The following is a 23676-nucleotide window of genomic DNA, read 5'->3' on the forward strand; positions in this document are numbered from 1 at the left end:
TGGTTTGGTATTGATGGTTATTTTGTTTGTGTTGTTAGTTACAATCAGATTAGTTGTCTATTAATTGAAAAGGATGATTATTTGTCTAATCTTCCAAAGCCTTTTTTTATTTGAGAATTGTTGGGGGCCTATTTTTCTCTGCTTTGTTGTATGTCAATGCTTCGTGTCTTCTGCAGAGTCACCGTAAGGCAATACTTTGATGTGAGCTTTGTGATGAAGTTACTAGTGTGCATGCTAATATCCGTGTAACAGGTAGGTTGGTGTCCGTGAGGATCTCCGACAAGTTTTGTCGATTGATTAGGTTGAGTTGCTGCGGTTGCAACCTTGTAATTAATTACAGGTGATAAGATAAATGAAAGGGTGATACATGAAAATTTTAAATATTTGAAATTATATATATAAGGGTCCTCTTTTCGGGGTTTTCCCGGAATATTTTTCTGACAGTGCCGGCTCTTTCGTCGTCAGTGTCTCTGTCGCTCGCTGGGAAAGGGAAGTAAGGGCGGGTTGGAGGAGGGGAGGAAAGATGCGTGTAGGGGGAGAGAAGGTGATGGGGAAGAGCATGTTGAGAGGGAGATGATCGGGAAGGGTGGGCGACGAGGGTAGAGATGAAAGGGAGGAGGCTGTGAGGAAAAAGAAAGAAAGACGCAAGAAAGGAGACGAAGAGACGATAGGGAACGGAGGGAAGGGGTGAAGGGATGAGAGGGAGGAGGGGATAAACAATATAGTTAGTTATTTTTAGGCTTTTAGTTTTTATATTTTAAAAAATTATATTGGTATTTTTATAGTTACGAAGTTATATTATTATTTTTATAGTTACGAAAGTAAAACATCTAGGTTCATTTATTCTAACGATATCAATTTTACTGATGGAAACACGAAAACAAAATGTCACGGACTTCGCTGGTAGGGTAAAAAGATAATTTTAACATTTCAACAGTGACGAGTGATATTGTTGGCTGCGGATGACGACGTCACTTGTGTCGATATCGACACATTTGTTGAGTGGTCCTTTCGTCACTTTGCATCGGTACTTCGTTGTTATTGAATCAAAGTTTGTTATCGAAGCAATCCTAGAAATCTGTCGCCTATTGAAGCAATCCTAGAAATCTGTCGTCTATCGAAGCAAGATTCGAAGATGCGCACCCCCCTTGTCGATGCTAATGTCGTGCCTTTCCTTGTTGCTTGCCTCCTCAACCACCTTCACCACTCGTCCGCAACCTAGGAGAATGTTGTCGTTGCCCTCCTTAACCTCCCCATCTTCGCCCACAGGCGCTCATGTGCATCCCGAGCATCCTTGATGCCCTCTACCTCCTCTTCCCCACCGTTGCCCAGCATGCCACCATAACCCTTTACAATAGCACTTCCACCTTGCACTTCTCTCTCATGCTCACCTTACTGTTGTTGCCAACTAGAATCCTCACGATTGCCTCTGCCCCATCCACCTCCCTAATGTCCCCCGCCACCTTGTCTTCATCACTCTTTACTAGGTTTAACAATGAAGCTGCAACATTTTCTCTTGCCCTCTTGCTTTCCCTAACCACCAGATCCATAAGGACGCTAATGTCGTCCACCTTGAGGGCTCTGACAAATGATGATAGCGGGGTGAGCGTGAGGGTGTCAAGGATACCCGGGATGCACATGAGTGCCTCGCGAGGCGAAGATGAAGAGGTTAATGAGGGCAACAACGACATTCTCTTGGGTTGCGAATGAGTGATGGTGGTTAAGGAGATGAGCGGTGAGGAGAGGGCACGGTGTCGGCGCCGACGAGGGGGGCGCGCATCTTCGAGTCTTACTTCGATAGGCAACGGATCTCCGCGACGGTTTAGGCAGCAAACTTTGATTTTACGATGACGAAGCATCGATGTAGAGCGACGAAAGGGTTGCTCGACAATTGCATCGGTGTTGGCACCAACGGTATCGTCGTCCACCACCATCAAAATTATAAAATTGTCTCTCTTTTTTTTCTTATCTTTTATTTTCGTGTTTCCATTAGTAAAACTAATTTCAATTAGGTGATAAATCTAATAATTAAAGTTGATGAGGATTTAAACTAATTGAACTCTAATGATGGTATTCTCACTCATATAAGTAACACAACATAACTGTAATAAAAATAAAATAATCGATTCGATGAACTAAGACATTATTGTTCTACATAAAAATATCCATCTGATCCATCACCGGACGAGTTTATCTAATTGGATTTCGGTGAGCATTCGAAAGTGGTAAGCACTGTTTGCCGACACTACAAACTAAAAGCGTGTGTGTATATATATATATATATAGAGAGAGAGAGAGAGAGAGAGAGAGAGAGTTTCCATTTAGCCTTTCTCTCAACCGCGGGACATCCTAACATGTTTAGTTAGGGTTTCTTCGGGTTCGCGTTTAAATACGCCTTCTCGGATCGGACCTCGGTTGCCCCTCCTATGGTTTGTTAAGACCTTCGTCTTGGAAGCGGCGGCTTTACAGGAACTGGTGAGAGGATGAGTCGCGGTGGGGCAGCGGCGGCTGCCGCGAAGGGCGGGAAGAAGAAGGGTTCCACCTTCGTCATCGATTGCGCGAAGCCGGTGGAGGACAAGATCATGGACATCGCCTCCCTGGAGAAGTTCCTCCAGGAGAGGATCAAGGTGGCTGGCGGCAAGGCCGGCGCACTCGGCGACGCCGTAACTGTCACCCGCGACAAGAGCAAGATCACCGTCACCTCCGAGGGTCCCTTCTCGAAGCGGTAATCCCTTGTCTCGTTTCCGGTGGATATTCTTTATTGGCTCTAATTCAGTTATCTAGATCATGGATTCTTGGTATGGCGTTGTAATTTAGTGCAAATGAGGTTTTACTTGATTAGTTGCTGCGATATCTGTTGCTTATATTCTCGTGCTCGATTCAAGAAGTAGGAGATAGTCTTCGACAGCTTGTAGGGGACTTGAGATGGCGTTTATTATGACATACTGTGTTGGATGTTTGCATTTGTGCCCACCTGTTTGAAATCTTGCAGCTAATAACTTTAGATGCTATTTTGTTGCCATAATGCATAGGTTAAAGTGTCGTTAGATATAGACGTCCTTATCACATCCACGTTCAATTGTGTTTCAGCACATATTTTAGTTCTTCTTGCGAATGGAGGAAGAAGATGTTTTTCGAAAGTTGGTGGCGACGTAAAAAGGATAGTTAATTGTTTTAGCCAGTTGTTAGAGATGGACCACTTGAAAGAAGAGAAGTGTGGTCTTAAAATCTTAATTGCCTCCCTTGGTAACTTAGTTAACATGGCTTTGACTTCATTACATGTGTAGTATTTGTTAAAGGAATTAGATGTTTTGACTCGCCGACTAGTCATTGCTTTATTGTGCAGAACATATGGATGTTCTTATGGTCGGTATCGTGAACTTTAGGTGGGTCATTATAGTTGCCTGACAGAATCATGGGTTTTACGAGGTATTGTTTGCCCTTTGGAGATGCACAATGTTTTGATGTAAGTCCACTCTTGTGTTGATATGATTTGTAAGCTAAGATATTAATTTTGGATTGAGGTCTAGCAGAACCCCCCCTTTTTTCCACTTTGATTTGCTTCTTAAGTTTAGCAACAGTTGAACTTTTCTCAGCTTCTATCATAGTCTGATTTTTTAACTTGGCAGCATTGCTATCATGCCCTGTTCATTCATTTTGTGATTTCAAAATTTGGAGGATACTGAGTTGCGGACCCTTAATATTTCATTCAACGCTTTCTACTTAGAACCAATACTTGTGAAGTTCTTTTTTTGTAAATTAGTACTGTGAGATTGAAGGGATGCCATATGATGTTTTTTACTTGGAATTGATATGCACTTATAGCTCTATTCTAATTTAAAATTCTGTGTCTTACAACTTTCTGTTCTGATCACTGTAGCTCTTACGCACTTTTCTTCCTTTTTTCTTAAGTGTTTTCTCACTATTTTTTTGCTAATTCATAGATTTCATCTGTTACATATATGATTGTAGAATATGTTTTGCTAACTGAAATGGATTATTATTTTGTTTTTCATCAATCACACATCATCAATTATTACATTGATGATGGAGTCTTATCAATGGTTTCACCAATTTGTGGGTATATGTCGAGACGGTTACATGTGTATTAATCTAGTTCTTATGTTTTATATGTTTATCGTACCTGTTATTAACAACAGGATTTGACAAGATCATCAAGCTAATTTAAAAAATAATTTATTGCCTTATTTTATAGTTAAGCGTTGCTCATTGCGCATGTGATATGGCAGTGCAAAACTTATTTTTGTAGATCCCATATTCGTTTTCCATCATCATGATATAGTGTGTATTTTTTCATAGGTACTTAAAGTACCTGACAAAAAAGTACTTGAAGAAGCACAATGTGCGGGATTGGCTGCGAGTGATTGCTTCTAACAAAGATCGCAATGTTTACGAGCTTCGATACTTCAACATTGCTGAGAACGAGGGAGAAGAGGAAGAGTGATGATGGTGTGCCCTTATTATCCCTTTTTGTTGCCTTGTTTGGTTAATTTATGATAAATTAGAAGTTTTCTTCTGTTGTGGTTTGTTATGTTCAAACACGTTTTCTACTTTTTATCATTTCAATTTCAGAAGGTTTCTCCCTTATTCGGTAGTCTTATTTATTTAGCAGTAAACAATTTGATGGTTTCCTTGTGATGCTTATTCCTCGTTTAGCTCAATAATTATTCTTCCTTCTGCGAGGTGAGACACTTCAATATCCAAATTGGGGAACATTCATTACATAACTGCATGATAGAAAACATTCTGGTTGAGTATTACAATTTGCATTTAAAATTCTTTTTCACAATTCATCTTGAACGCTGATGTTCACTATGAACACTTGAACTTTTACATCGAAGCTTGTGTTGGACCGGCTGTTTGGTTACAGTAGTAGAACAAATTTGATCGGGTATTGGCTTGCCATTTACGCTTAACTTTAATTTCTTCATATCATATTGATAGATTGGTTAATAAGATGCTAATTCTTTCACTGGTAAGTTTGCTGCAAACAACGATAGTTTATTTAAATGTCATTTCCCGGTTTTCTGACATTTTCGATCCAATTACGAATAACGAATCTTTGCTCGGTGAACCCTTTTTTTGTTATTATTATCAGCCAGGCTGTCTAGATGTTAATAATCACTTACATATATTTATAATTCAAAAGCTGATTGTTTATCTATTTGGCTGTTAAATTATTGATATTTTTTTCTGGCCTAACATTACCAAAAGATATAAAAAGGAAAATGAAGGTAGGTAAAATAAATACACGACAGACATAGTTATCTTAACTATGTCTCATCGAAGTTATCTTAAATGTTGGTGATGGATGATAGTATATCAAAATCAGGATTGATACACCTGAAACATTGACCCTGATTCTTACCTACTTCGATTAAAATCACTTATCAATAGTTTTGAGTTGAGAGCTTAAAACTTTTTATCATATCGTATCGTCACAAGATTATTATAAGATCAACAACCTTCCCATTACAAGGTGAGGTCCGACAATATATTAAGATGTAAGCAGGTTTTATAGCAACAATACCTGGCGGTGGTGGGCACAAAAGAACAACTAAATGAGTTTGACGACTTGGGTGACTCAAATTGCTTTGTAAAGGATTTCTTTTCTAAAAAAGGCTTGCGAAACCAAAACATTTCGAGCAATGATTAGTTGTCATATAGAGACAACTAACGTCTGTCTCTATATGAAGTTTGAAAGGGCCGGAATCTAACAACGGTTAGGGTAGCACTCATTTGGCTCGGCACCGATAAATACACACTTGGCCCCCTTTGACTGCATGGACTCGTGAGCTCATCATGCAAATAAGCAATAATGCCACTCTTATTGATTGATCGTACCGCCGCAGGCAGGATATTAAGTAACGATAATATTTCTATTAAACGATTTTGACTTTCTAGATCATAAAAAAAAAAGGTAATATCAAAAACTTGCATACATGATCACCAACTCCTTCAAAACAAAACATAACAAACATCCGGAAATGATATAAAAGCGAGCTTCTAGGTCTTGCAACATCTCTAAAACCCATAAGAAAGAAATGATCCATTGCGACCCGGGAGTCATGTTATCCATTACTTGTTAGATTTCTTGCGAACCCTGCATAAGAAATTTTACCGTTATTCTATGAATAGAAAAACTTCGAAGAGCTTTTATAAAATGTGAATTGAGGAGAAATTCCTACTCGGATTGGGCGGCGGCGGGTACTCGGTCTCCAGGCCCCTGTTTGCAAACAGAACAAAATACATAACTCATTTGTTATTAATTCAATTCCAAACGATAGCAGAAACCAGTTCCTCCTCATAAACAAAGATGAATGGCTTCTCCCACACAAATAAAATAAAATAAAATAAAATACTATCGACAAAATCAAGCTTGCAATGACATTTATATTATAACCCAGGCCAAACAAACAAACAAACAAAGCAAGTCTTCATTGGTGAAATCATTTTCCCTCAAACTTTAAGAAATATTAAAAGAAAAAAAAACCAAGTTTATCACTGCTAGTTATTATTGAAAGAAAATATGCTTATCCTTATCCAGCTAAAGATGGTTTCTAATACATATTTCTATAAAATAATCATCAAAGATGCTCGGGAAAGAAGAGTAGCAGCATAGAATGCGTTGGATATAGCATAAAATACGTGGAATATACCCAAACAAGAATCAGGAATTCTCAACAACCAAAACAGTCGAATGGGAAAATGATTGTGCAAAAAACTCTGATGACTGCACGTCGTAATCATTGCAGAAAAACAATGTTGAAAAATTATCGGACCTGAGCCAGGCGTTCCTCCCTCCTGGCAATCTTCCTTTCTCTGCTAGCCTTGCTCTTGGCACGTTTAGCTTCAAATTGATCAGATAAGGTCTTCTCTCTTGCCTTTTCAGCTTTGGATTTATGAATACTTTCCATCAGCACCCTCTTGTTCTTAAAAACGTTACCTTTGACTTTCATGTACATGTCATGGTACATGTGCTTGTCAATCTTCTTCGACTCACGGTACTTCCTAAGCAACCGTCTAAGAACTCGCATCCGACGCATCCAAAGGACCTTAGTCGGAAGCCTAGCTTCTCTTGTACCCCTGCGCTTCCCTGCAATACAGATAAGATCGGTCAAAGAAAGGCTAAAGAAGAACAGAATTTATAAAAGAATTATTACCATATCCAGAATGTCGCCCTTTTCTCTTAGCTTCAAGTGCCCTCCTTGCACGAGATCGCGAATGAATCTTGGTTGGCTTCCTGATGATAAAACCATCCTTAACAAGCTTTCTTATATTTTGGCCTGCATAACAAAACCATCATGCTCCATCGCAAATGAACATGAAAAGCTGTTGCCAATGCAAAGTTCTTACTAAAACAGTCAAGATCAAACTACAGTTATAAAAAGTTCGTCACCAAAAAGCCGTTAGCAAGTAGTGCTCAGAGTCTTTTTCTGCTTTCCAAAATCAATGATGTTTGTGCAGGGAAGAACTGCTACAATGTTCTTCCCATAGTGGTCCATGTTAATCTCTTGTATTACATATGTTCCCTACTCATATAACCACTGACTCGATCCCCAAACGGTCCTATGCCCTGCCATAATTCACTTTCCCCAACCACTAGCCTATTCCTGTCTGTCATGTTCTCATACTGATGCAATCAATAGCAGCATCAGTCAGCTAATAGCTTACAAATGGAGATGAATGGCAATCGCACCAGCAGTCTGTTCAACTGATACAGTGCTTTTGAGAAGAAAAGGTAATTCTCTTTGGCCCAAGGCCTTAGCGATCTCCTCCTGGTCTTTCTTTTGTTCGATCATATTATGCATTCATAAAACATGAACGAGGTGATTCTGGAGTAGGAACCTGTAGCTTAGCCTGTTGGTGCACAAAGAAATCTTGAAACTTCTGTTCGAGAGTACAGAGTGAGTATGATATGAACACATCGAAAACACTACACACAAGAACTAACATAGACACGAGTTTTCATGTAATATAATTAGGAACATATCCAAACGCCGACCTTTCAATCAAAAATACCTTATCAAGCGTTGATTTTAGCATATTAACAGATATCGGCAGCGGTTATAACGAAGAAAAGAAAATTTTACCGATTTCTATCTACAAACGAAACCAACAAAGAAGGGCTTGGGATTCAAGTACAAGCGCCGAATCGATCGGAAAGACGGTGAGAGTACAACAACAGCGAGGGATCGATAAGGAGAAAAGCTTCTCACGAGAGTTCGCCATGGAGATCTCGTTGACCTCATTGGGGTCGAGCCAGACCTTGCCCCTCCCGCACTTGAGGACGCTTCCGGCGAGCCTCTTCTGGAGCTTCAGCGACACCATCGCTCGTCTCTTCTGCCCTTGGTCGTTGGGAGACAGAACGAGAGGCGGCCGCAGGTAGCGACAGATGGACCATTTGTAAGCTATTTGCTCTAGGGTTTCTCGAGAGCAATGTCTTAGAATGATGGGCCGACCTACGGCCCACTGTACCGTGATCGGGCCGAGCTCGAGCTGCATAGAGCCCTAAATTAGATTTGTTTTTTTAGTAAAAGAATAAATTTAGGATTTACTTGTATAACAATAGAATCATACGTTTCAACGGTTCAATATGGACCTCTTATCACCGTTAAGATATTATATATATATATATATATATATATATATATATATATATATATATATATATATATAGTTAAGTTCTACCAAAATCTTTATTGATATTTTTTATTAATCACCCAACCACATAAGATCTGCATCAAATATTTGTTTCCACATTGAACATTTTAGATATTTTATACACATTCAATATTTACATTTTAGATAAGGATCAATCAATACACATTAAATCAAAACTTCTAACACTTTGGCTCTCGGGCATCCTACCCTCTATTAGTATACCAACATGTTGATTCAACAAGTTGGGTCATCAAAATTCATCGACTCTCTAATAGACGGGCTGATTATATATTACTTGTATAGTTAGTTTACCATTAGCATCTTGATCTTTACACTTTAAAAAATTACATTAGCATCCCTCTAATTATGAAAGTGAAATATCTATGTCTATTTACCATAACATCATCGGTTTTACTAATAGAAACACAAAAATAAATGATAAAAAAATAATTTTAATTCTTTAGTTGGTGGTAACGAACGACGTCAGTGGTGGCGGATGTAAAGCGACGATGGAGCACTCTATGACTCCATCACGGAGCGATGTTTGCGGCACAAAGTCATCGGTGCTAATTTCATAATCATTAAGACCATATAGTTGGCTCCCTTATGCTCTCCAAAACCATCAATAACGTCTTCACTTTGCTCTTCCCCATCGTGCTCACCCCGTTGTCATCACCGACTAGAGCCCTCATAACGTCCTCCGCCTAGTTTACCTCCTTGACGTTCCTTACGGCCTTAGCTCCATCACTTTTTACCAGGTTTAGCAGCATAGTTGTAGCATTTTCTCTCATCCTCCCATTCCCCCCAACCACTAGATTTACCAGGATGTTGACATCGTCCACCCTTCGGAATGCCTCCATGCTCTCGTTGTATCCTACTAGTTGGGTGATCACCATCGTCACATCCTCTATCACCTCCCTTCACCACCAGCACAAAGAGGGGTAGCACGATGCCCGGCTCGACGAGGGCGATGCAAATGAGCAAGTAGAGGGCCTAGAGCATGTTCTTGATGGACATAGTTAGTACGTCAAAATTGCCAAGGAGGTCCATGAAGGCGATGATGAGGGGGCTTCTTTGACTTGATGATGAAGTAATACACTTTGATAGTGAGGAGGTTGTAAAGGATTATAGTAGCATGTTGGGGGTGACAAGAGTGTCGAGGATGCTCGAGGTGCACATGAGCCCATTATGGACAGAGATGGAGAGGTTAAGGAGGGTAACAACAGTGTTCTCTTAGGCCACAATCGTAGACAAGTGGTGGTCGAGGATGCAAGTGACAAGAGAGGCACAATGTCGGTGTCGGTGAGCGGGGTGTGCATCTCCGAATCCTACTTCAATATGTGACAAATTTCCATGATGGATTCAACAACAGACTTCAATTTTACGATGACAAAGCATCAACGCAGGTGTAGAGTGATGAAAAGGCTGCTTGGCAATTGCATTGACATTGACGCTAACGATACCGTCATCTACCACTAGATGTCATCTGCTATCATCAATTGGAATGTTATAATTATTATTTTTATTTTTTGTTATAATTATTTTTATTGATAAATAGATCTATATATTTTTTACTTTCATAATTATAAAATACCAATATAATTTTTTAAAATATAAGAATCAAAATACTGAAAAAAATTGTAATCTAATTAACCCCCATGTGACATTAGTCGATTTCCGACTCTTAACATAAACGAGTCTCGTTTGTCCCACCTCGCACCGGCTTCTCGCGGAGCCCCAGAAACGAGTTCTCGCCGCGACCGGAAAGGCTAGTTGGTCGGACCAAATCACCCTGGGAATCTTCCGGGCCAAGGTGGTTTCGGAACGACCTGATTCGTGGAGCCCACAACATGATGACGTGGTACCTTATAACTTGCCGAGTCGGGCTCTAGCGTAGCGTGGGCCCCATTTCTCTCACTCGGTCCGTGGAACCTATGAACTCGGGCGTCGCGGTCTCGAGTGGCATGCGTACCCAGCCTCTGTTAGCTACCAGACACGTGGACGTTTTTTCAAGGCACCCCAGACGTTGGTGAGGTGGGCTCCAGAGCAGCGTGGCCCCCGCTTCTCTCTCACCCAGCATGTTGAGCCCACGAAAATGGGTGACGCGGTCTCGAATGGTATGTGCGCCCAACATTTCTCGCTCACCAGATACGTGGAGCCCTCGGACATAGGTGACGCGGCCCCGCATTAGTGAGTCCCACAATCGTACTCCACGTGTCTTTGGTAGACCTGGCGTGGGCCCGCACATGTGGGTCCCACTCGCGACTCCCCTGCCTTGCCGACCTAGTTCGGGAACCAACGGATCAAATGACAACACCAGTGGTTCGTCTCCTCTCTCGTACGGTGGAGTGCGACGGCAGTGAGGCGGTGCGGACGAACGGGAGATGGTATCGAGAGAAGGAATAAGGGTTTCGACGAACGCGGAATAGCCCTTCGCCTCCTCTTTCCCCGCAGCTGGTGGCCGGAGGTCTCTCTACGCCATGTTCGAGGGCGTGGTGAGCCAAGTGCTCGCCGGCTACCTCGGCCGCTTCGTCAAGGGCATCCAGAAGGACCAGCTTAAGATCGGCATCTGGAACGGTAACCCTAGGCGCCACTGCTCCTACTTTATTTTTTATTTTTGGATCCTTGATCCCTTCCTAGAACCCTTGAGTCTTTGCTTCCCGGTGAGGAAGATTGTTTCTTGTTCGAGCAATCGTTTCTTTATCTGAAACACGTTTAATATCATCCGCTATTGCATGATGATGGGGTAATTGATCTAGTTGATCACCTAGTCGACTTGTAGACCGACTTATAACGCTAAAACGTAGGGCCCTTGGCAACTAACTCGGTAGAGAAAACTAATGATAAGATTGTGTTATGTCAAATTGATGTCGCTGCAGAATTTCAGGAAGATTTGTGATTCGTGAAGTATAAACTGACATCTAACTGAGGGCGAGCCTTGACATCACAGTACCTAGGTGACCGGGTTTGAGTTGCTGAAACAGCTTCTCTGTTTATTGCTGTAAGGCTGACCCTCCCAAGACCCCTTATGTTTTTGCACTGGGTCTTGCTTCTCTAACAGGTATCCTGCTGTTTGGTGATTAAAACATATAGAAAGAAAAAATATTGCCCTCAAATTAAGAGGGTTGTTCAGTACTTAGACTTTCCAAAAAAAATCGTGACAGATATAGCTTTGAAAGTAACTGGATCGACTTAATCTTCAAGGATGGCAATGGAAGATAAATATGGCATTAGGTGAATGTCCTGTGTCGTGTAACTGAAGATGCATTATCATGTCCCGGTGTCCAAAACATCTGCTAATATATTCTCAATCAATCAGTAGATGGAAGAAACAAAGATATTAGAATACATATTAACAGTAGTATTCTCTCACTCTTTGTTCTCATTGGTAGAAAGTGTTTCACTCATGAGTCTATCTTGGGCAGAAAGGTATCCTTACTGGTCTGAATTTTTAAACCTTGGTTTCGTCAAAATTTGAACCTTAACTTGGATTTTATGGTTGGTTGACTTGTGCCAGTTCTGATGGCATGGTACTTTGTCACATACTATGCCAGTTCTGATGGGATGGTGCATAAAGGCATGGCTCTATATCTTGCCTTAAAACACATTGTGGCATTTGCATAGATGCTTTGCAGGAATAGTAACATAATGCAGCATGATGTGACTCAAAATGCAGAATGTTAGATGTTAATCAAAGGCCAGATTTTGCTTTGCACTTGATACAATACTCCTTGCATCATCTTGCTGGCTTATTTTGATTTTGTGAAGCTTAGCTTGCACAAGGAACTCAGTTGTACATTGTTGGACAGAAAATAGCATGATGTGCATTATGGACTTTGAGACCTGTAGATTTTAGATGTGAATAATTTTTTTGTTGTTATCTTTAAACAAATTGTTAATCTCTTTTATTATAGATGAGACATGTAACAGTAAGTCAGTAACTTCTTTCATATACTGTTTGTGCCTGAATTTCTTAAGTCTCTGCTTAAGATAGCAGATTGGTTTTATGTTGCCCTTATTAATTCTGACTGTTTATTAATTTTTTCAGAAGAAATATTATTGGAGAATGTGGAGTTAATACTTGAAGCCTTTGACTATTTGCAGTTGCCGTTTGCATTGAAAGATGGTACTTGCCTCTAGCTCTTTCTTTTTTTCAGTCACTCAGGATCAGTGCTCTTGTTTTTTCTGTGCCATGCTTGGCCATGATTCTCGTTTTTGAAAACTGGTCTACTCAGATCCACTCACTTTGATATAAATGGTTCAGATTCTCATATGCTTGTCTTTTTTGTGCATTATGTATTTTCTTTCCAATGTAAACTTTCTATTCTCTTATGCTTGTCTTCTTTATCCATTATGCATTTTCTTTCCAATTATTGTATATGCATGAAGTCACATCTTTATTCAAACTTTAAAGCTCATAGCTTTATACTGGATCACCAGATTGCATTCTATAATTCTATATCAGTGTTCCTACTTGCTACTTGATATCAAAGGCTTGTTTTAAATATTTTCTGTTGGTATGTCTCTACTAGCCACAATTTATCCAGCAATCAAGTTGCGGATATATCTGTCATGGTTCTGCTGTCCACACCCAATCTAGCTGGCATTTGATGTTGCCAAAAAAAGTTTGCTAATTATTCTGACAACAGTGCCTAACTTGATTAATAGGATTTCTAAAATTCTTTGTCCCTCTCACTTTGTCATTGAAGATTGTTTGAGGATCATGTGATCTATGAGCTTGTTAGATGCCATCAACTTTGGCCTGTCTGATATGGGGTCAACAATTGAAATGCAGGAAAGTTGTTTCACTCCCTGATGTGACAACAGTTTAACTGTTGAATATGGCTTAACAACCTTTATGCAATTATCATCTATGTGGCTACTTCTGGGACACAAGTGGCCTGTTTTATCAAATTGTTTGCAATGAGTTCTATTATAGGACGTTTAAATATTTTTGTCTTCTACAATAACCCTAGAAAATACTGTTATTAACAAGACTCCATTGTCAAATATTCTTATAGCTAGTATTATTATTATTATTTTGGTTTGTAACTTTTTTCTTGTGCTTTTCTCTCTTTTGGTTGATATCGCTGAAATTCAAAACCCCCAAAACTGGTTCTTGAACAGCTGAGCTTAGACTGATACTGAAGTGATGCTGAACCTTGCCTTTTTATTTGTTACACTTGACTTTGAGTTCTTATGTTGACTGTGTAGTATCAAGATCAATTTATTTTGTATTCATAGGCACTTTGGCACTTGAAAAATTTATTATACAGGGAGGGTTGGGAAACTGAGCATTAAAATTCCTTGGAAAAAGCTTGGGTGGGACCCTATCATAGTTGTCTTGGAGAACATATTCATATGTGCTTGCCAACGTGAAGATAATGAGGTATGCTTATATTTTTTATAATATAAATAAGTTTTTTTGTTAGCTTTTTCCTCACGTGTGTTTGCCTGGCATCTGATGCATCATTCAAAATTTCCATTAGTTTCGGCCTAAATAATGCCTATTGGTTGTTATGATAAACATGACAATTTTGTTCTTTTACAGTGGAGTTCTGAGTTGGTGGAGAAAAGAGAATTGGCTGGGAAAATGGCAAAACTTAATGCCATAGAACTAGCAAAGCTGTCAAGGCGAGTCTCTGGTGAGTTATTGCGTTGCTATGGTTCATAGATATGATATTATTGTCTCTTGTTACTAAATTGCTGTTCCACTCTTAGTCTGCATATATGTTGTTTAAGCACTTTAGGCTTTGACTCTTACTGTGATCTCCAAGTCCATGCTGTTCTCATTATTGCATATGCCCTGTCAGTACTGCACCAGATAGGAAACTTGTATATGTGGTTGTTCTATGTGCAAGAGTATTTTTACAGTATAGAATTTTTTGCATGATCATATAAAGACCCAAGAAATGTTTTAGGTATATCTAGTGAGTTTTTACCTTTATGGTCTTAATATATCACTTCTGAATTTAGATTACATTGGTGGACTTTCAGTGTGCTAGATTTTACTTGTCACAAAGTTGGCATGATTTCGATAATTGCATTTCTATGAAATTTTTTGGTAAGTTTTGGTCAGTGATTTAAAAAGCACTAGGCGCCAACGTTCCAAACGCCCGAAGCTCTAGGCGCTTGCCTGACTAAAGAGAGGCGCTTTGAAATATTAAAATAAATAAATGTAATATAATTAATAAATATAATTATTTCAATAAAAATATGACATTAAATTAAAAATATATTGTTAACAATAGTTATAAGGGAAGAAAAGAATTGTTAATAGTAATAGAGGGGGATTAAAGGGCCACCGACAGTGGAAACCGATAGTACAAAGTGACAACAATAGTGGTGAGAAGGCAACAGTGAGAAGTTGGCAGCAGCAACGGTGGAGGATTAGTTTAAGACAACCGCGACAGCAGTGGCGGCGACGGAAGCTCCAGAGGGCGTCCGTTGGTGGCGGAGGAACCCGTGGTCCTCTCCCTCGACAGTGGAAGGAACTGCACATGGAGCAGCGGTGGAAGGAAGCTATGGGCTCTTGCTAGGCCATTAGACCCGTCCGTCCGCAACAAAGGAAGGCTCGGTCCGCTTCGTCTGCAGCGGAGGCAGCGACAGAAAGCGTCGGCAGCATAGGCGAAAGCAATGGTAGGGTTGGCTTGGGGCCACGCAGGCGTGAAAGGTGGCTTTTGAGGGTAAGAAATTGCATCTACAGTTTAACCGAACCAGACTTAAAGAGTCTTGTTTGGTTGCCTTATTTGAATTGGGCGCTCGCTCGAAGTGCCCGACGCTTGGGTTCGGGTGAGCGCCCAAGCGGTGCGTCAGTGAAGCACGTCGCCTGGTCTACACATGAGGCGCTCAGGCCTTGCCTCGCCTCGCTTGAGTGCTTAGGCAAGTGCCCGAGCGCCTATTTAAATCATTGGTTATGGTAGACATGGATTGATCTGTTTTGTGCTGGTGTCCAATCAGTTATACTTTTCAATCCTTACACAACTTTGTCTACCTTTCTAGTAATAAAAGATCAATCTGACTATAGTTATGGCCACTCTAATAAGAAATCATCCCCTTCATTCTTCTCCCCACGACCAAAGCTCCTTTTCAATCCGCTGTGGTCACTGTACCTTTTTCCTATATGGCTATTCAAATCTCTTGTGGTTATGAGTTTTTCTTCTTGTTATGTCTAGGAATATGCTGACATGGCTTGATGATAATTTATGGCAAAAGCTTATACACATGAGCCATGAGGAAAGCTTTTTGGTGCTGAGTGTTTTATCTAATTTTGCAGCAACACAGCAGAACCCTCTGGCGTTTAGTTTATATCTCATAATGACACAGATATGCCACAGATTGTGGTAGTTAGGGGAGGCGAAATGGTTACAAGTGGTACGAGAAGAGATAGAGGGAGACTAAAAATACTTTAGTAGGAACTATAAATAATGATTTAAGTACTCTAACATAGATATGACTGACTCTTTATAAATCTAAATGACGGTAAAAGATTCATATAGCTAATCCGAAAAAGTTGGGACTTTATAGCTAAGTTGTTGTTGTTGAATGACACTGATATGCATGGTTTTAAGCATGGTACAAGCATCATGTACAATGCTTGGATTATTACAATCACTGATTGTGACAGGGCTGAGCCAGGTTATACTGTTTTACACGACCCTTCATGTGCCAGAAAAATAGTGACCTTGATTGGCACTGTTCCAGTGTTTCTTGTACCACCACCTTTCCAAATGATTCATTGTACACGTATACTGGCACTTGAGTTGGAATACACAGAGTGATTTGCATTTATTGAAATTTAGTTGATTAAAATAAACTTTTAATAACATGAGGTCTTTGAATTTTGTATTTGAATATGAATATGGTGTATCATTATATTCTTCTACTGAAATTTAGTTGACACAATTGTGGATGTGGTTCCTGTTGTCAACCATGAATTCTGTACTTCAAACTACTTTCTTTTGTGCACAGATGTACACAGTCTCTATTGTTAAAGTTGTATATTTTCGTAAATATATTAATGAGTTAGTCCTGGTGGTATAACAACAATGGTTAACTTTTACAGTTTTATTATGTTAAGTTCTTGCTGGCAAATTGTCCTTTAATTGATTTGCTCTGCTCTTTTGATTTTTGCAAGTTAATCTTTCGATTTGAATTTTTTCCTCCAGATGATCAGGCTGGTCAATCATTTATTTCATACATCTCTGCAAAGGTGAACATGTTAAACCAGCTGATTGTTTATACTTTTCGATATACTTCCATCATTCTTATTAATTAAATTTGTTAAAAAATTTCTAGTAATTGGATTTTTTGTAACATGCCTATGTTATTACAGATTCTTGACAACATCCAAGTTTCAATCAGGAATGTCCACATTGTCTACATTGATTCACAGAGAGATCAGGTGCTAAATTTTATGTTTTTTATGCATGTTAGGTGCGTGTGACATTATTTTATGTTTTCCAATTCTCATGTTGTAGTCAAAATTAAATGAACCTTTATTTTAGTTCTTTGTTCTTTTAGTATGTCATCATATTGATTAGCTGTGAGCCTCTACTAACCTGGCAACTCATTTATCAGTAACTTTTGTGGATAGCTATTTTTTTCTCTAAAAATGCTAATTTTGCTTGCCATATCATTTCCTTTTAATGTTTGATGTGGCTTTACTGGGTAGCAAATAATTTCAAGCTAACTAATGCAATTTCACTTGGTTTCGTATGTACTGGCTGGTATTTATTGGTTCGGAGGTGAACCAACACTTGGACTGTCCAATTTTGGATGGCCTACATGTGGTACATGGCTTGCTGCATGTTTCTTTTTTATTATTGTTTTAATCTAAAAAGTAAAAACCCTAATACAGTACCCCTCCCTCTCTCTTGTGCGAGCCCTTCTCATTCTGTCCGTTCACATCTGCCCGTTTTCGTGTCATCAGTTGCATCACCCATTAGTGGTGCTCTCCTCCTCTCCCTCCTCCTTGTTTGTCTCTTCCTTCTCGTCCTAATTCCCTCCTCTTCTTCCATGTCGCCTCCTCTCCTCATCTTCTCTCATCCTTGTCCTCTTCTTCCTGCCCTTATGGCTTGATGTGTTAGTTAATGAGCGTAAGCTACAATCTCTTTTGTTTTTTTTAATTTCCACAAATGATAAGTAGTGAAAGTGGGATTTGATACCTATGTTGTGTAATAATCTGACATTACCAACTAAGATAGTTAGCACATTCTAATAATTTATAGGATGGGGTTTCAAATTCTCAATCTAAGGTAAGTCAGGTAGACCACCATTACACTAACATTCTTGGTATAGAAAATTCCCATGATATAGACCGTCTTTACTCCCATGATGACGGTTGAATTATGGATTTTCATACAACCATCAATCGTGTAAGAATGGTAATGAATTATATTGGTTGGTTACCGGGGGGTAATGGGCATGCAGCTCATTGTTACTTGCCCATTCACAATTTTAAGTGGCTGTAGTACGTGAAGGCGATCCTTGACATTCTGCATGTTGATGTGTTGACAAGATACCACACTTTACACTTAGTCGTGTTATCTATCCCCAGATTGACATGGCTTTGGTACATAAAGGTGACCCTTGGCTTTGGTACATAAAGGTGACCCTTGAGATGTATCTCCTTTAAAATGCTTCACATACTATATTTTGTTGTCTTGAAGGACATTCCAAGGGATTCCTTTTGCGATATTTGGAATTTTAGGTTACAATATAGTTATCATGCAAGGTATACAATACTGCCTGTACCGTGACATACAGGGCAGCATATACTGCTCCAACAGGTTCTCACTTCTCACTACATGGAGCATGGTACACGAGCTGGTATACATGGTGCAATATCAGGTGTACTGGCCGATGACCTTTCCTGAATGTGTGATTAACCAACTGGTTGTTAGGTAACTGCTGGAGGGCTTTTGGGAACCTATAAAAAGGCCTCCAAATCCCCAAAATCTGCCCTCTGCTTTTGCTCTCTCACTCCCTCTCTGTTCCACTACATTCTCTAAACTGGTACAAGCCATGTGCATACTTGCTGCAGGAGCTTCCTCCCACAAGGGTTGTCAATGATGATAAGGTGATAACTGCTATCATATTATTGCATCAGTGACTCGTTGTTTAACTGTATCAGATGCTGAAGGAGCAATTTCATGCATGGGTCCTGCAGTTGCACCATATTAATATATAGTTTTATCACAACCCGGTCAACTGGCCGTCGACTGACACCATTCATTGCAATGAATTCAATCAGGGGGACTTGACCCGTGCCGGTCCTAGATGTATTGGTGTGGGCCTAAGTAGATATATCTTCGTTTTGCATCTCATTTATTGTTTTATAGTCTAAATTTAGTGTAAAGCTGTCTAATTTGATTGTATATAATTATAAAAGGTGAGGGAAAAAAATCCCTGAAATAGGGTTCTGTTTTGATTTCCAACCTTTTTAAAGGCATGTACCAAAATCCAATACGTATCGATGTACTGACTCGATACATGCTGGTATGGATCAGCATGTACCATTTTGTCAAGTGACTGGTACGATGCTGGTCCAGAAGACATCGAACCTTGATCACCTCTTGTAAGACTGGAGGGGTGACCCTTAGTTTCATGATTAGTTTGCTCTTGTACAACCTGGGTGCTTGAGGATGAGCCATGTACAAGAGAAGGTTTAGCTAGCTATTTAGTGGCTTGATTAGTTCCTGATACATATGACAGTTGAGTTTCCAGAACAGGACAAAAAGCACAAGAAGTTAGTAGTGATCCATGGTCAAATTAATAACACAAGGTCCTGTATCTTAGTCCTGAACTGGCTAGTATGTACACAATCAAATGTGCATTGTCGGTACCCAACCCCACAAAAGGGCAAGATCTATTGGCTGACATACCATAGGAGCATAAAAACTTACCAATGGTAAACTTTGGCACTTTAGTTTCCATGAGAAGTTCTAAACACGGAGACACCAATAATCTCCATGACGTGGTGCCATTTTTTTTATACTGTAGGAATTTTTGCTCCTAAAACAATGATAGGAGCTCTTAGTAGTGGTCTTGGTATGAGTATTTGGTAGCTAATACAAGATATCGCCGGTATACTCTGGTGGTATCTGGCAAAAATTGGTATTCTGTGGTTCCAAAGCAATAATTTAAGAAACATTTTCATTCATTTGAGTTGTTTAAACCTAGAGAAATTTTGCTGCTTTCAGGTTGATAGCTTGCAGAGGAACATCCACACTTTAAATAAGATAGTAAGATACAATCCATGGATATTCTTTTTTTAGTATCCTGTTCCATCCTTTTCTTAAGTTCGATAATTTTCTAGCCATAATTTTGCAAATTGCTGAACCTGTTTGGTATATTGTTGCTAAAGAATATGTTTGTATACTTACAAGTGTTTTTGGCTTTTGGTATCTTTGATAAGTGTCATTTCTTGCCATATCTACCTTTTTTATCACTAGTTCTTTTGATCCTTATTAACATTGCAATTGTCTTTGTACTAATTTCAATTTTTATTGAATTTTTCCAGGAGACATTTATATTTGGTTTAAAACTTTCCAGTTTAACAATATTGACAGACACACGGAAGCAGAATTTGACTGGGTAATTTTCTAATTTTGTTGTCATCAATTGCTGAATTTTTTTTTCCAATAGTCTTGTTACTGATAATTTTGTTGGTTCTAGAGAAATTGTTACCTAAAAGCTGCTTTTTCTATTAGATATCATTTTCCACTTAACTGTAAGGACCACTTAATTTCAAGGATTGCCAAATGCACAAGAAACAGCTGCTGGCCATGGTAGGCGTGGTAAATGCCACAGGCTGTCACCCTTATCGACTGTCGTTTGACATATGTCCATGCATATTCCAGGCTTCATATATGGAGTCTATTGTTATACACCCGCATGCTGCCAGCATCTGTCTGCCACTCACACAGATCAGCAGAGCACAATCGTCAGTCACTAATTTATTCTGATTCTTGGATTGTTGTTGGTTTTATCTGTTATCACACTCTTTACATGGTTCATGTAATCTGAGCACTCATTCACTGGTGTGGCTTAGATAGAACTTTGTCAGTTCTTTTCTGACTTCTCTTTTTGTACTGTCATGGATGAAGGATATGCAACAGTATGTTCTTGTTTGTTTGAGGTTTCAGAGAGTTCTATTTCTCTATGTAACTCAGCCTTTCACATCGAAGAGTTCTATTTCTCTATGTACTATCAATTTTTTCTTGTTTGCTTTGTGGGCGAGTCTTAGTGCAACAGCAAGGTTGCTCCCTTATGACATGAGAGAGGAGTGTTTATCATGGAAATAATCTCTAAAATTACTAAAGCTGCATACATTGACCCTTACCAAACCCCACTTTGGTGGAAACCTTGTGCATCGGTTATACCCCTTTTGTAACTCAACCGTTCACATCAACCACAAAGTTTTCTGTTGGATCAAATCATCAAATATAATTTGCTAAAAATAAGGGATAGGCTGACTTGGGCGTAGTCTAATTCTCTACAAAACTTGGTAACACTTGAGAAAATGATTAGAAAGGAACTTTTTTGTTAGTCATCATGTTGCTGTTGGCATTGTAAATGAAGGGAATGGAGAGGGATGTTTTCATTTGAAGGAAGGGTAGGAGTTCTCTCTCAATATTTTTGGACTCCACACTTGTCCCTTTGTGGATTAGTCCACTGGTCAATATGGGGTGTGCGCTTTCCCCTTATTTGGGTATCAACTTGTCATGGCCCTTTTCGTAGTCTTGAGATGTTATGGGGAAGAGGATCCTAGTACATGGTAGCTGCTTCTATGTACCATCACCCTGCTTGACACGTTTGGTCTCTTTGTGTTGCACCTGTGGTACTTGGTTCAGCTCACTGGTCTTGCGGGTCAAATAGTGAGTATTGGAGGACACGTTCTGTAGACAAATACCATGGTATGTCTTGGGGGTATTTTATTCTATTAAGTTGTAAGTTGTATGACAGATTAGGGTTTGGAGCATATAATATATATCTGATGATTGTGAGCCTTGGCCATTGGATTGTGACTACAATTTTTTATAAGTAGCAATATAGTATCTTTCCTTGTCATCTCTATCTTTCTTTGGAAGCCTTTCTTTTTCTCAAAGTGGAGTAACCTTGTTTGGTGCTTACTGTTTGATGTTTGATATTAGAGTTGGTACAACATCAGCAATCTGCAATTATGTCGGTCCATTCCTCCAATGGTTCTTGTGCCATGAGTGAATATCCGAAGTTAGAGATGTACATAACATGATGACAAAGATACAAGATGGAATGGTGAAGATGCATTTTGGCTATAAAATGTAACTCTCAATTTGCAAAACTGGGAGAAAGAGGCATTTTCTGATTCTTTGGCTACAAAATGTAACTCTGAATTGGCTCCAGCTTTTGTGGAGTCTTACTAAGTATCAATAACATTGTTATCAATATAACCCCTAAAATTCTATTGCTATCTGTTAAGTCAGTTTTTGTTTGTCCGAAGTGCAAGTCGATTGGGATCCAACCTGGCCCTTCTCCCAGTCGGTATCAAGTCAAACTTCCTCAGTTGAGTCTGAATCTTGTAAAACTGTGTTGAGACACTCATGTCAATGCCCCTTCAATGTTTAAGTCAGTAGGCAAGTTAGACAAGTCAGATTGATTATTGACACTCTTGCGTAACATACCTGTCGAGCCCCTTTTATAGTGTGCGCTCCAGGCCATTACCTATAGATGATGCACCGTTCATGCAGGAGTGGAATGCCGATCTCGAGCATAACTGTCTCTGATCCCCACTGAGTCCGGAATCGAGTCACTTCTGGACATGTGTGGATCGGAAGGGTGCTGATCTTGGGTGTAACTGCCTCTAATCTGTACTGTACGGAATTGATTAACTTCCGTACACGTGGTGTGGATTGGGCAGTGAGGATGGCCAACTGTCCCAAGGCATGGAAGTGCGGTTGTAGGTGGGCACGCCATGTGGAAGCCATTCTTCATTGGTTTGTTGCCTCCTACGAAGCATGGGTCCGGCCACGTGGCTTCGTCGTGTCGCCCACGTGAAGCTGAGGTGTCGACCTCGAGAGGTTGGTGTGTCGGCACGTTGTTCCACTGCATTGCCCACATGGAGTTGAGGTGTCGGCCCCGAGGGTTTGGCGTGTTGGACTCGTGGCTTTGTCACGTCACCCACGTGGAGCTGAGATGTCAACCTTGAGAGGTTGGTGTGTCGGCACGTTGCTCCATTGCATTGCCCATGTGGAGTTGAGGTGTCAGCCTCAAGAGTTTGGCATGTCGGCCATGTGGCTCCACTAGGTCGTCCACGTGGAGTTTAGGTGTTGGCCTCGAGGGGTCGGCGTGTCAGCCACATGGTTTCGTTGTGTCGCCCACGTGGAGCTGAGGTGTCAGCATCGAGGTGTCAACGTGTCGGCCATATGGCTCCACCGCATCGCCCACATGGAGCTTAGGTGTCAATCATGTCATTTTACCCATAACACTCTCTTACCTATAAGGAGAATTTGATGATAGTCTTTTTTCAACCCAAAATGTAAGATGCTATGGACATGTTAGAGGGAGAACTATAAGTGCTACATGAGGTGAGACAATTAGTATTGGTGGTTCAAGCAGAGTTAGAGGAAGACTTAAGATGACTTTATTAGAAATTTCAAATAAAAAATACTTGTTAGTAACTTGATTTAACTAACTCTTGCTTTAAGAATTTAGTGCAACAGAATAGAGGAGAGTGCAAAAGAATAGAATGTGAGTGCAAAGCTAATGCTTCTTCGAGTGTTGGGTTTGGCTGCATCAATTCTATAATGTGAGCACGTCTATATTGCTTTGCAGTTTGTACGGTATTCAATGACGGAAAAAGATCAATGTAGCAAACTTTAAATAGTTAGGACATTACAACTTCTTGTTTGGGTGTTGCATTTTCTTGGTATATATCATGATCTATAGCTGGATATATACTTCCAACTCAAGGAATCAGTATGGTAGGACCAGTGTTTGCTGGTTTAA

At 39.9% G+C, this 23676-nt stretch overlaps 3 protein-coding genes across 8 annotated transcripts in view; 2 read left to right on the forward strand and 1 right to left on the reverse strand.

Annotated features, from left to right (window-relative positions):
- Window positions 1-2402: 2402 nt before the first annotated feature.
- On the forward strand, window positions 2403-4608 carry LOC135644950 (large ribosomal subunit protein eL22z-like). Its single transcript, XM_065162946.1, has 2 exons — window positions 2403-2725; window positions 4321-4608. Exons 1-2 carry the CDS (start codon window positions 2484-2486, stop codon window positions 4463-4465), a joined length of 387 nt encoding a protein of 128 aa, XP_065019018.1. The 5' UTR covers window positions 2403-2483; the 3' UTR covers window positions 4466-4608.
- A 1273-nt stretch (window positions 4609-5881) lies between these two features.
- Window positions 5882-8409, reverse strand: LOC103995577 (large ribosomal subunit protein eL19y-like). Its single transcript, XM_009416190.3, has 5 exons — window positions 8241-8409; window positions 7185-7307; window positions 6804-7117; window positions 6210-6247; window positions 5882-6124 (listed from the first exon to the last, which is right to left on the reverse strand). Exons 1-5 carry the CDS (start codon window positions 8350-8352, stop codon window positions 6100-6102), a joined length of 612 nt encoding a protein of 203 aa, XP_009414465.2. The 5' UTR covers window positions 8353-8409; the 3' UTR covers window positions 5882-6099.
- Window positions 8410-11009: 2600 nt separating this feature from the next.
- LOC135581543 (uncharacterized) overlaps window positions 11010-23676 on the forward strand; it is a 59844-nt gene continuing 47177 nt past the window's right edge. For all 6 annotated transcript variants that reach the window (XM_065164538.1, XM_065164539.1, XM_065164540.1 and 3 more), the window contains exons 1-7: window positions 11010-11262; window positions 12734-12811; window positions 13962-14074; window positions 14237-14330; window positions 16854-16897; window positions 17021-17089; window positions 20210-20283. In XM_065164538.1, the coding sequence (XP_065020610.1) occupies window positions 11166-11262; window positions 12734-12811; window positions 13962-14074; window positions 14237-14330; window positions 16854-16897; window positions 17021-17089; window positions 20210-20283 (569 nt within the window). In that variant the 5' untranslated portion in view covers window positions 11010-11165. The remainder of the gene's footprint in view (window positions 11263-12733; window positions 12812-13961; window positions 14075-14236; window positions 14331-16853; window positions 16898-17020; window positions 17090-20209; window positions 20284-23676) is intronic.

This window comes from Musa acuminata, chromosome BXJ3-8, assembly GCF_036884655.1.
Source record: "Musa acuminata AAA Group cultivar baxijiao chromosome BXJ3-8, Cavendish_Baxijiao_AAA, whole genome shotgun sequence".
In the NCBI taxonomy this organism is placed as follows: Eukaryota; Viridiplantae; Streptophyta; class Magnoliopsida; order Zingiberales; family Musaceae; genus Musa; species Musa acuminata.

Excerpts from the sequence above, each read along its gene's own strand:
- LOC103995577 (XM_009416190.3), bottom strand. The coding sequence starts at position 8,352 with ATGGTGTCGCTGAAGCTCCAGAAGAGGCTCGCCGGAAGCGTCCTCAAG. Across the intron at positions 7,308-8,240 it reads GATCTCCATGGCGAACTCTC|GCCAAAATATAAGAAAGCTT; the intron begins GTGAGAAGCTTT and ends TTTGTTATGCAG. Across the intron at positions 6,248-6,803 it reads GGGAGGAACGCCTGGCTCAG|GGGCCTGGAGACCGAGTACC; the intron begins GTCCGATAATTT and ends GTTTGCAAACAG.
- LOC135644950 (XM_065162946.1), top strand. The coding sequence starts at position 2,484 with ATGAGTCGCGGTGGGGCAGCGGCGGCTGCCGCGAAGGGCGGGAAGAAG. Across the intron at positions 2,726-4,320 it reads GAGGGTCCCTTCTCGAAGCG|GTACTTAAAGTACCTGACAA; the intron begins GTAATCCCTTGT and ends ATTTTTTCATAG.